Raw genomic sequence first — 13,312 nt, forward strand, 5'->3', positions numbered from 1 at the left:
TCGTTTCACCACAGTCATACCTAGGCAACACACTGACTACCCTTCCTGTCACACTATTCTCTTTTATCTTTCCAAGCAGCCTCCTGATATCCATTTTGGCATGCTCTTTGTCCTCTCTCAAATCATTTGTACCAATTAATACTATTAACTCTTTTGCTCGCTCCCGCCTCATATCCAATGCCTCAATCACTCTACTCATTTTACCGCCTGGAAAACATACCTTGTGCATTCTATCCTCTAGCACACTTTTAATAATGGAGTCGCCATACAATGCCACTCGCTCATCTTTCGTTAACTCTTTCATGCCATCATGATTTATTTTAATAGTTTTGACCTGAATTTTCTTAATTTCATTCTGCATCCATTTCATTTCTTGCCTCATCCAATCCAATTCAACTTCCGAATCTCGCGACACATTCTCTCTATCATTAAATCTTTTTAACTTTCTAACTCTCGACCCCCTCTTCTCACTTTCACTCATCCTTCTTTGTTTCCGTACTTTCTGTCCAACATACTTCCAACTTTTGCTATCATTCTTCTCACTTTCACTCACATTTATCTTTCTTTGTTTCCATACTTTCGGACTAACATGCATCCAACTTTCGCCGTCATTCATTCTTTCGATTTTTTTCACTTTCGATTTCTTCGTCACGCCATTTCTAGTTTCATTTGTTCTCTCAATTTCGTTTCCTTCTGCCACTCTCACCTCACTTTCATCCCTTTTAACATCTGTTACAGATTTTTTCAAATCGCTCTTTTTCTTTTTTACCGATTTTTTAACATTTTTTCACCTCTCTTTCAAATGTGCACTCATGTTTCCCACAACATTCGCGTTACTAACACTTTCTGTCATCAATTTCATATTTGCATTCATCAGTTCCTTGTCCAGGTCACACTTCGCACACACCCTTCTGCCATCTATGCTAAACATCCACAAATCGTTTATGTAATCGAAGGAATACATATAACAGACCTCACACTTAACGAAACGACTGAAATCTAAATTAAAATCATGGAATGACAATGCCGCCGCCATTTTTTTTTTTTTTCCTCTGCAGGTTACTAGGTCTAATAATAACAATTTCGTAAGGTAAGTTTATGCAAGAAAAATTCCCAATACTAATAATACCGGTAGTGCACTATGTTTACAGCCGCTCTTACTCAAACAATTATGCATATATAATTAATTATTCCTAGAATAACTTATCTTAATCAGGAGCTCTTCTTAGACATGTCCACAGCGCTTGGATCATGGTCATCCTGTAGTTTTAGGTGATCTCATATACCTCCCTCCATAAATGTTCCAAGCCTGGAGAATATCATAATTTCTTATTATTTGAAATGTGGTGTACAAAATAATGAAGATCAAAAATTTTACCCACTGCTTAATTGGGCTACTTTATCTTGAACTAAGCCAGCTTACTGTGGCTGTAATTGTTTGGTTGTGCATTGTGTCTCTCTCCTTCACAAAGGAAGCAGTTCCTTTTAGTGCACAAGTTTAATGATTCAACTTCACATAGAGAGAGAGAGAGAGAGAGGAGCATAAATAAGAACAGTTATTTATTAATGTCAGCATGCATCCAGTTAAAAGTGTAAAATCATATGAGAAAAAAAAGCATGGAATAAAATAGTGTATATATAGGAGAAGTGTTAAAATTAAAGATATATCTGAAGTTAAAATGATAAAATGCTAACACTTACTTTACCAAGCTTCAAAATAACTTATGATTACACAGTCATCCAAGGTCAATGAACTTTAATGTTCTTGTAGCAGTGGCCTTCAAGATCTATAGTGAAGATAGCAGTAACTGCTGTTCACTCATTTTTTGTATTAAACCTGCCAAAAACAGAATTGTCTATTCCCATGAACTAACTGATACAAAGTCAGAGATATCTGTGCGCAAGTCTCATCACTGCACTCAAAAAGTTCAAGACCAGGGAGAAATGGGTATTTGCAAGATATTACTGCACATACATACTTGAAAACAATAACATAAATAGAATACCTGCAAGCACAATATGTCTGTTGCTAATAAAAATATCAGGAGTCATATTAATACTTCCTTGACAGTCTCTTGTCATGAGGAGGTCAGGAACAGTCTGGCATAATTTAGGCTGGGTCACAAGCAATTATTGCATAAAAGTACCCTTTTAACGAATGCATCACATATGCAGAAAACAGTCTGAAGTTACTAGTAAAATAGTACCAGGCTGCATAGTAAGATAAGCTAATTTACACATGAAGTAGATGCATCTTATATAATAAATACATAATTATCATGATCATCATCATCAAATTCCTGATATGTACCGCAGGGGTTGTACAGGATAATTATGATAGTACTACTTGAAAAAGTTACACCACTATGTAAAATGATGGTACAGCATGACAGAATTAATCCATCATTAAAATAATATAAATTTATATAAAAAAAATAGTTAATATATAATTACATTAGACCAGGGGGTCGCCAAACTTTTTTGACTGTCGACCCCTTCAAGAGTTTCTTGACTTTTTATTGACCCCCTCTATTTTACTATTACATAATTATAATAGGACAAGCAAAAAAGATGCTTATGTGAGTTTTTTGATTGTTTATTTTATAGTTACAGTTTCTTGTATGTATAATATAGTATATATTATTATATTGTCGTAACATCAAAGGGATACGTGTTTGTTTTTGATGTCCTTCTTAACACTGCATATTTGATAGGAGGGATAAATAATATATAAAATATAAAATTTAATTTAGATAACAATAATACAATCTTCCTATAGGTATATATAGGATGTACAAAACTACCAGCCCTGCTCAACTCTTCGACATATTGAAGTTTAGTTCGTGAATGAATAATGACTGAATTATAATATGTATGGTGATGAATTTTAGAACATTAACGCTCACTTGTATGTCGATGCGCAAAAATGAGACTGGGATCGAATACGTGTAAGTATAAGTAAATAAGCAACCATGCAATATAAGTAAATAAGCAACCACGAACGTGTTGCAATCTCACTGCCACCGGGTGGGAACCACCGACATCCGTTTATTGATAAATATGTCATTTTGGCCTATGTGATTGGCCTCCGTTACTATTTTCATGACCTTGCTCCATCTTACAGGTTCCATTCATGTCACTGCTTCCACGATTCACTCTTAATTGCGTTGTCAATCAGGATGGAGGTAATCCAAGTTAACCGAATTAAATATTACCCGTACAATGATGTCTTATTTTTTCTATCGACCCCTAACAATGTTATATCAACCACTGCATTAGACGATGCATAGATCAAACTATTTTCATGACCGTTACTATTTTCATGACCTTGCTCCATCTTACAGGTTCCATTCATGTCACTGCTTCCACGATTCACTCTTAATTGCGTTGTCAATCAGGATGGAGGTAATCCAAGTTAACCGAATTAAATATTACCCGTACAATGATGTCTTATATTTTTCTATCGACCCCTAACAATGTTATATCAACCACTGCATTAGACGATGCATAGATCAAACTATTTATAGTAGAAGTGTTAACATCACTTGGCCAATAACAATTAATAAAATAAGAGATGGGGAAAGAAGGGAAATATTTTGGTCTTTTGAAATCTACAAATAAATAAAAAAAATTATACTAATTATACATCACGCTATACCATACATCAGCCACATGTTGTGCTTATAAAGGCGTGCTATTTGATCAGTTAGGAATTTTTTTTAATTTTTTCTAGTGGTACTGGCCTTTTTATTTTCATGCTTATAAATACTTTTCAAACATTTGTTAATCAGCATTGATTTATTTGGCTACAACGTTTTCAAGGCTTTGTGATTTTGTAGGTTTTAATGATTTACAAATCAAAATGAAACAATTTGTTGCTGTAGTCCTTTCAAAGTATGCACATATCCAGAAAATTAAAAAGTGTAGAAATTTTCAGTTTAATTTCAAACATGACAACTGATATTCAACCTGTGTGGGATCTCCAAAATGTAAGCATATCTGTTACATCTATTTAAGCTTCCTCCGAATTTTTGGTATTTGTTCAGACATTCTTTGAACTATGCTTGAGTGAAAGAAGATTTTTAATCATTGCAACATGCTATTTATCTGTTGTAAGATAATAATACTGTTGCACGATTACAGGATAAAAATATGAAGGGGGGGGGAGTCTGGATTTTTCATTTATAATAGTTTAACATCCTTACTGGGAAAAAAAAAATCTTTATTGTACTATGAAAAAGGTGGCAAACCCAAGGCACACATACCCAAAGTGGCAAGCATCAAATTTTTTGGGCACATAGAATTCAGAGGATCTCAAAAAATTTCAAACTTGAATAGCATATTACTCCAGGAATTTACCTGTGCATGCCCATTTTCTCTGCCAGGGAGGTAATGATGTCACACCATTCAGTAAACAGCTGTATTCATGCAGTTATTTGTGTTGAAGTTAGAGTGGTGAGACATACGGACTCTGTATAATTAAATTTTTTATGAAGAATTTTATTTTAATACCTTTATTAAAGTATCTATGAGAAAAATAATGATATACTGTGCAAAATTCTGAGGAGCACATACCCTTAAAAAGGTTTGCCACCCTTACACTATGACATAAATATGGCCAAGCTAGGTTACAGTTGCTTGCAGGTTTCTGTTCTATATATCACTCAAAAATTTTCTTTATATACTATTTATTTATTATGTTAATTACTGTGTAAATTGCATTACACTAATGTAAAGTTTACTGTATTTAGCTAATAAAGAATTCTATAATATAACAATTATTGGCACAACCCACTGCTATAGAAAAAGTTCTATTAGCAGAATTAAACTTTATGACATCCAGAGAATAAACTGATCTTGGAAGATTTCTAACTGCAGCACATATCTGAAATATTACAAAATAAATAATTTAAAATTATGAAACTTTATTTTATTTATTTTTGTAAATGTTCATACATACATAAATTTGGCTTACGTCACATTAACTTTTATAAAATAAATAGTTTTCAAGTTACTTTTGATATGACATAGCATATTATATTCAGAGATGTCACAGCCAAGGAGGTGGCTCAAATTCTGTCTGTAGAATGAAAATATTTTTTTAGGCTTTTTATTCAGTCAGACAAAGTTATTATCTCAGACAGGGCTAGTGTCTGAGCCAGTTCCAGAAAAAGCTTAATGATTATTATTACTGTTATAACTATTACTCAGACACTTATATGGAGGGCTTCATTCTAACCAACGTAATGCCTCTCATATTTAATCTTTAAACTCATTCAACTGACAATGCACTCACCAATTTGAAAAAAAAAAAGCGTCTAATCCTTTATTCAGGTGTATGAAAACCAAATTTGTATATACGAAGTACCTTCACAGCTAGTCTACTTGTACATAGAGGCTTTGACTTCATATCAATTATCTCAGTAACTCATAATGCAAAGTACGCTTCCTTTTGGATGTGTATATTGCTAGGCATTATGGGAAGGGTAGCCACCCAGATCAATTCAACCTTTATTGAGGTTTCATCAGTGGGAGCTAGACCCAGAAAGATACCATGGTTGAATGAATGCAGAAGTCATATATTTTATTATTATTATTATTGCACCCTCCATGGAGTTGGCAGACTCACTGTAGGAGATTCATTCAACTGACAACATGTTTATCATACTGAATCTTAAAATCCTTAACATTCCTTGCATTAACAACACATTTTGGTAATGCGTTCTGTTCACTGACAATTCTCCATATAAAAAATCTAATCCTCACACCCCTCTTCACCACACTCTTCCAAGGATGGCCTCTGATTTTTCTCCTCTTTTTATAATCCCATCTGTTTCCATCAATTTCCTCCTATCCACCAAAATTCTACAATCCATTTCTTCAACCTCTCTCTTCATAGCCAGCATTCTAAAGTCCTCATATTGTCTTAGTCACTCATCTCTGGATCCTCTCCAATGTTTCCACATCACACTGAAAACCAGGTTACCAAATTTGAGTACAATAGTCCCAGTGTGGTCTGACCAGTGCTTTATACGGTGGCACAACCACTTATCCCTACATGTTAGAGTATTTCTTATCATAGCAGCACTACGATGTGCAGTCTTTGCAACACTTGCAATATGTCCTCTAAACCTCAGTCTACTGTCAACCATCACTTCCAAATCTTTAATCTCATCTACTTCCTGCAGCACAGCACCATTGATATAGTACACAGCCTTATATTTTTGCACTCCAAAATGCAACGCCTTGCACTTACTGATATTAAAATTACAACCCCACTCTTTTGTACAAGTCAAAAGCCTATTCAAATCTTCCTGAAGGGAATTAACATCAGCAGTGCTACTTATAATTTTCCTCAACTTTGCAAATCAGCAAACAACTGAAGATCCCCAGTCAGTCCATATTATATCATTTACTAACAAGTTAAACAGCAGGGGGCCCAAGAGCAGAACCTTGGGGCATGCCACTGGTTATCTTCCCAATTTGAGACACTGCTCCATCATACAACCTTGCTGGTATTGTTCAGAGATTCAGTCTGTGATCCATCTAACAAGACATAGTCATTTTCCACAGAGAAGTAGTAAAACATTGTATCACCTTCTTATTAAAATAGTTGAAGAAAGTTTTTCCCCTCCAACTTTTGCCTGTATTTTCCATATGTATGGCTTCTGTTCTAATTTTAAAAAATAACATAATTTCATGGCAAGCGTAATTTAATAATGAATAAGATATCATCCCTTATTTTCTCTCCCTTCTAAGTACTGAAATGTCTATCTTATAAAATTCCATTAACAATTTATGTTTCTATCATATGCCCTCTTTTCTGCTTATCAAAAGTTTCCCGTGTCCTCATTGTGCATTCCCCAGACCTGATACGAATTACCAGACCTAGTTACTTGCTTCTGAATCCTCTCTGTCACTCTCTTGACTCTGGATGTTTGTTACTTTTACATGGTAGATGAATTTGATTATCTATTATGAGCCCACCGCTCTGTTTATTATCTATATCTATGTCAATATGGATGAAATATATAGCACCTCATGCACTTTGTATCCATCATATATTTCAACATAATATAATGGGAATTACAATTTTAATAAGCACTTAGCATCCACGGAAACAGACATGTATACACATCAAGGCTGATTGGATGGTTAAAGGCATGAAATGGCTTGAAAAAAAAAAAATCCCTGTTTGGTACTCTAGAACAGGTATTTCTAGGATTATCTGAATCTTTGTCCATATGATAGGTTTACAGTTTGGTGGCCTTTGTATGTAACAGTATTTTCCTCCAGTGATGAGTCTTTTGATAATGGAGGTCTGGTGTTAATAATAATAATAAGTAAATAAAAATGAAGGCCTGTTGAAGAGGTTAGAGATAACTTCCTTATCCCTAATGTAAACATCCTTTTCAAAATCCCAGTGATTCTTTGAGCCACTTTAATTTGAACCACTTTTACAATGTCTCTCCTGAACTTCATTTGCAAAATCTTGTCAGTTTCTTTCAGTACAACCTCATCAATGTAATACATATTGGAAGTTTTTTCCCACTTGGTTAGACTATAATAAATTTAGTTTAATCCTTTATCCAAGTGTAAGCAAACAAAGCATGGCAAAGGTGGACCAAGCTCTCATCACTCCTTGTCTTAGTATCTCCCATAATGCAAAGCACATCTCCTTGCAGACATGTATAATGCTATGCATTAAGGAAAGGGCCACTACCCAGAATGTTCAAGTACAGGTCAAACTCCAAACACTCAGCGTTGTTCCCCTCAGTAACAGGCTCACCCTTCCACTGAGAAGAACTCTCAGAACCGGTTGGCTCTACACTGTGACAGACTCACCCCACCATCGAACAGAGCCGCTCATATCTCATCCGAGGGGTAACAGCAACAGCCGTGCCTCAGTTAACTTCACGGGCTACAGCATTGCCATTCATTACCCCCCCCCCCACACCACCACCACCCAGGACCTGGGTGACAGCAACAGCCGAGCCTCAGTTAAAACTTCATGGGCTACAGCAATGCCATTCATCACCCAAGCTTCCAACAAGTTTCGACCTTTATTGAAGTCTCATCAGTGGGAGCCAGACCCAGAAGTGGTGATACTAAGGAAGAAGCAATGGAGAAGTATTTACCTATACAAGTTGCCAAAAGGTGTACCACCTTATTATTAAATTACTCTGGATTTAGAGAAAGATGTTGGAAGTTTTTTTCCACTTGGCTAGATTATAATAAATTTAGTTTAATCCTTTATCTAAGTGTAAGCAAACAACGTTTGTGCAACTTTTGGCAACTCGTATAGGTAAATACTTTGGTCCACCTTTACCACGAGTTGCCTCAGTCCAGAAGTTACTTCAGGCACAAACTCTGTTTGCTTACATTTGGATAAAGGATTAAACTAAATTTATTATAATGTAAGACATTGCTTATATTATATCTTCAATCCAAAATGCCTTACACTTTTCAGTACAGAACTGGCATCCATTGTCTTTTATGCATAGTACTGTCCTTTTAAATCCTATAAAATGCAAAGTACACAACAAGTTTTTTAAATGACAGTCATTGAAATAATATCAACCCATCGATATATTGTTTTTCTTGTACTTTTATTTTAAATTTCTTATATTCATTACTTTTTTCCTTTATTTTGCACAACATATTTAAGATTGTGTACCTCTGAAATGCAGTCAGGAATATATTAATTAAACCTGATTGATCTTAACAGGATATTGCCAGGAAGAATTTTCTCAAATTCTAAGCAAAATGGATCTTATTTCTAATCAGTATGAAGGTATCATGATCTTAAGAAAATACAAGTAAGAGTGTGACTGCAGACAATCATAAAAAAGGTACACTTCATAACTTTTTGTATAGTGACACCATTCGTTTTCACAAAAAGTGAACATGGAACAGTCCGATTAAAATTACTTTTTTCACTAATTCACTAAGTGAAAAAAAAACAAGATTTCACATTCGGGCAATGATGATCAAGGAAAGGAAGGAAAGGTCTTCAACACCAAATATGAAGACAATCTTGAATATCAGGCAATATCAGATAGTGTTGTGAGCAAAAATCAAACTGGAGAATTGGTCAATAAGACTATTTGTGCCTATGATCCAACAGAAGGTTTTATTAAAGAAAAAGTGGAGGATTTTTTCTGAATCATTAGAGAAGTTAGCTGATATAAACTAAAAGTTGGTTCTTGTTGGAAAAACATAAGAAAGCAAAGCAGTATATAAAAGTAGCTAAACAAAAGCAAGAATATAGATGATAAATATCAGGAAGATAGCAAATAATCAGGTGGCTATTGAAAGAAATTAGAAATGGAGAAAAGAGTACTGTAAAAGGAATTGGATATTAAAGGTGACATGAAAAAACTGAAAATAAAGATATCTTAGTTGTTTGGAGTAATTATTTTGAAAAACTGTTAAATGACACAAGAAGTGACAGAACACTGTAGAATATATCCATGAGGAATGTAATCAGAAGTACATATCAATACTTGAGAAAGAAAAAAAACCCATCAAAAACCTGAAATGTGGGAAGGCAGCTGGAGTAAATGATATTTGATCAGAAATGTCACTTACTCTTTACATGTAACACTCACTTGTTACATGACTGCTGAACTTCAACTTTCTATCTACTAACAGTGGTGGTGGAGTACTGCTTATGATAAGTGACAACCTATGTTCTCTAAGAGTGGAGACTTTGGAAGGCAGTGACACTAATGATTTTGAAAGCATATGGTGTGAGGTAGAGGTGGGCAAGACAGGATATTTAGTGGGGGTGTTGCTACAGGCCCAGGAGTACAGAGGGTGGGGACCAGGAAATGTTTAGACAGTTGAGTTTGGCAAGTGCAAGAAGAATGATTGTTATGAGAGATTTTAACTACAGTAGTATAAACTGGGGAGAGGAAGATGCATGTAGCAATAAGGGAATGGAATTTCTAGAATTCTTGAGTGACAAATGTCTTAGGCAATATGTAATAGAGGGAACAAGAGGTTCAAGAGTTTTGGATTTGGTTATAGCATCAGAGGAGCTGATAATAACTGAGATGACATCTCTCCCACCAGTTGGAGAGAGATGGACCATATGGTTTTGACTTGGAAAATGAATAGACATGCAGGAGTATCATAGAGACAGGAACATATGTGGAATTATAAGGCATGTGATTATAAGAGTCTAAGACGTCAACTTGGGGAAGTTTCATGGAAGGAGGAATTGGAAGGCGGGATATCATTAGTGCGTGGGAAATTATGAAAGAATATTTGTTAGCAGCAATGGTAAGTTGTATACCACGAGTGAACAAGAGGACACAATTTGGAGTAAAGTGGATGACAAACAATATTAAACAGAAATTGCATGCGATAAAGAGGCTGTGGAAGAGATATAAGGACACAGGTGAAGAGAAGATGGATGAAGAGTATAAGGCACAGGCCAGAAGAGTGACTAGTATGGTAAGGAAGACGAAACTGGAATATGAGAGGAGATTAGCCTTAAGATACAAAGAAAATCCTAGGGAATTTTTTAGATATGTGGCCAGTAGGGGGAGAAATGACTGGGGAAGAATGATACTGTGGGATAAAAATGGGAATAGAGTGACTGATGCAGAGCACATAGTAGAATTGTTCAATGAACACTTTATTGGAATATTTCATCATGGAGGAGTCAGTTTTAATGCTAGAGGGATAGGGCAGGTTTGAGGTTTAGAGGTACAGGAGGAGAGTGTGTTTCAAATACTGAGTACTCTGGATGTCAGTAAAACTGTGGGACTGGATGGTATTTCACTACGAGTTTTGAGAGAATGTGCTAGGGAACTGACAGTGCCTTTGACCTGGCTTTTCAACGAAAGTCTGGCTGCGGGAAAGGTGCCCATGGAATGGAAGGAAGATAAGATAGTGCCATTGCATAAGGGTGGTAGCAGACTGGAAGTGTCTAATTATACGCCAGTTTGTGTGTCATCAGTAGTTAGTAAGATCTTGGAGAAAGTAGTGAAGGACCATATACAGCATTGGGCAGATGAGGGTAATGTTATCTGTGAGAGTCAACATGGATTTGTGAAGGGGCGCTCTTGTTTTAGCAATATGCTAGCCTTTTATGATAAAGTTACAAGAGCATTAGATGAGGAAAAGGCATATACTGCCATTTTCTTAGACTTAGTGAAGGCATTTGACAGGGTGCCACATGATAAGCTGATATTTAAGTTGCAGCACATGGCTCTGGATGTCAGGTTGGTCAACTGGATTCAGGATTGGCTGTCCGATAGGTATCAGAGAGTTGTGTATGGTGGGGAAGTTTCAAGGAAGCAGAGGGTTGCAAGTGGGGGGTCCCACAGGGCTCAGTACTGGGACCTATATTGTTTAACCTTTATATCAATGACATTTTCAGTGGATTGCAAGGGGATATTCAGTTATTTGCAGATGCAGCAACCCTGCAAGAGGATTTGAATAAGCTAGATAGATGGGCAAATGAATGGGGGTATCAGATTAATGCAGCAAAATGTAAGGTCTTGAGGTTTGGGACACATCAACGGGATGCTCCATACTCTATGGGAGGAGTTATACTGGAGGAAGTAGGAGAGACAAGAGATCTGGGGTTGATGATTGATAGAAACCTGAAATTTAGGGGACATATCGCAAAGGTTGTGTAGGTAACACAGAAGATTGCTGCAATAATGAGAAGGACACTGGCCTGCAGAGATAAAAGTTATCAGTCCATTGTATAAGACCCTGATCAGGCCAAACTTGGACTATTGTTCTCAGATTTGGTCTCCAGGATTTGAAGGGGATAAATTAACTGTGGAAAGGGTATAGAGGCAGATAACAAAGATGGTTTCAGGACTGTACAATGTTAGTTATGATGATCGGCTGAGGGAATGTGGACTGCAGAGTTTGGCAGATAGAAGAAGGAGAGGTGATATGATTGAGACTTTTAAACTGATGAGAGGTAGTTACAAGGTTGAGACTGGGGGGGGGGGGAGTTCTTTCTCTTGGTCGAACAGCAGGAAGGAGTGATGACAAGAGGCCATCCCTGCAAGTTATGAAAGGAAGCTGTGAGCAAGAGGGTGAGGATTGGTTTCTTTGCATGGAGGGTGGTTGAACCATGGAATGCATTGCCTGATGGAGTGGTGAGCGTGAGAACGGTCAATAAGTTCAAGGAGTGGTATGATAGACTTTGTGTTTCTTAGGGGGGGGGGGGACACCTCCTCTCGATGAGTCTTGATAGACTTTGTGTTAGGAAGGACCTCCCACGATGAATCTTTTGACTCCATGGAGGCCTGAATAATAATAATAATAATAATAATAATAATAACATCCAAGATCCCTAGCCTGATCAGTTTCTTCTAGCATAATCCTACCAATAAAATACGACATTGTATATCTAATCACACTAAAGTGCATGACTTTACATTTACTGTAATTGAACTGATATCCATTTTCCCATGCCCACAATTCCAGCCTATTCAAATCATTCTGCAAGTATGGCATATCAGCAGCATTCCTCATTACCCTTTTGCATCATCAGCAAATAGCTGCATGTTGCCTGTCAAATCCTTCTGAATGTTATTAATGTACAGAAGTCCTTGGTCCATTGAATAACAGTGGACCAAGGACTGATCCTTGTGGTAAACCACTAGTTACCTTAAATCTTCTTATATCACCCATATGCCACTTTTTGCTATCTGTCAGTCAACCATCTTCTTATCCACACTAACATTTTATAATCCAAACCCATATTCTCCAATTTATGCAACAATCTTCCATACTATATTCTGTCTAAAGTCTTAGCAAAATCCAAAAGTATCATGGTGTGTCCATTGCCCTTGTCTTGCTCAATGGTAACATTATTATAGAATGTGAGCAAGTTGCTAAAACATGACCTTCCCTTAGTAAACCGATGTTGTTCATTGCAAAGTAGAGATTCTCTGTCAACCCATTTCTGAATGTGAGCCCTAACCAACTTTTCCAAAATCTTCACCACCACTCCTGAAATACTGATTAGAAGATAGTTGGATTCATCGGTCTTTATACCACCCTTGTGCATTGGGATTACTATATATTCTTTCATTCCTGCAAAATCTTCCCTTTTCTAAGACTCAAATTATATAGCCTGGTTAAAGGAATAGCTACTTCAGCTGAACACTCTTGTAGCATCCACACTGATGTCCCATCAGTCCCTATTGCCGAATTCTTATTTAGTTTGTGCACAACACAACAGCTCTAATACTTCCTCCTCATACACCTGAGTTTTTCTTCATCCAATGAAGAGGTAGCAGTGAATTCAATGTTGAAAACATCAGGTTGATAG

At 36.4% G+C, this 13,312-nt stretch overlaps 1 protein-coding gene across 1 annotated transcript in view; it reads right to left on the reverse strand.

The window, feature by feature from the left end:
- Positions 1-4,747: 4,747 nt before the first annotated feature.
- Positions 4,748-13,312, reverse strand: part of LOC150110432 (striatin-3-like) — a 239,480-nt gene continuing 230,915 nt past the window's right edge. The window contains exon 10 of the mRNA XM_090398285.1: positions 4,748-4,885. Within this exon, the coding sequence (XP_090254411.1) occupies positions 4,748-4,885 (138 nt within the window). The remainder of the gene's footprint in view (positions 4,886-13,312) is intronic.

The sequence above is a fragment of the Typopeltis vanoorti genome, chromosome 1 (genome assembly GCF_054136105.1).
Source record: "Typopeltis vanoorti isolate ZY-2024b chromosome 1, IOZ_Tvanoo_1.0, whole genome shotgun sequence".
Taxonomy (NCBI): domain Eukaryota; kingdom Metazoa; phylum Arthropoda; class Arachnida; order Uropygi; family Thelyphonidae; genus Typopeltis; species Typopeltis vanoorti.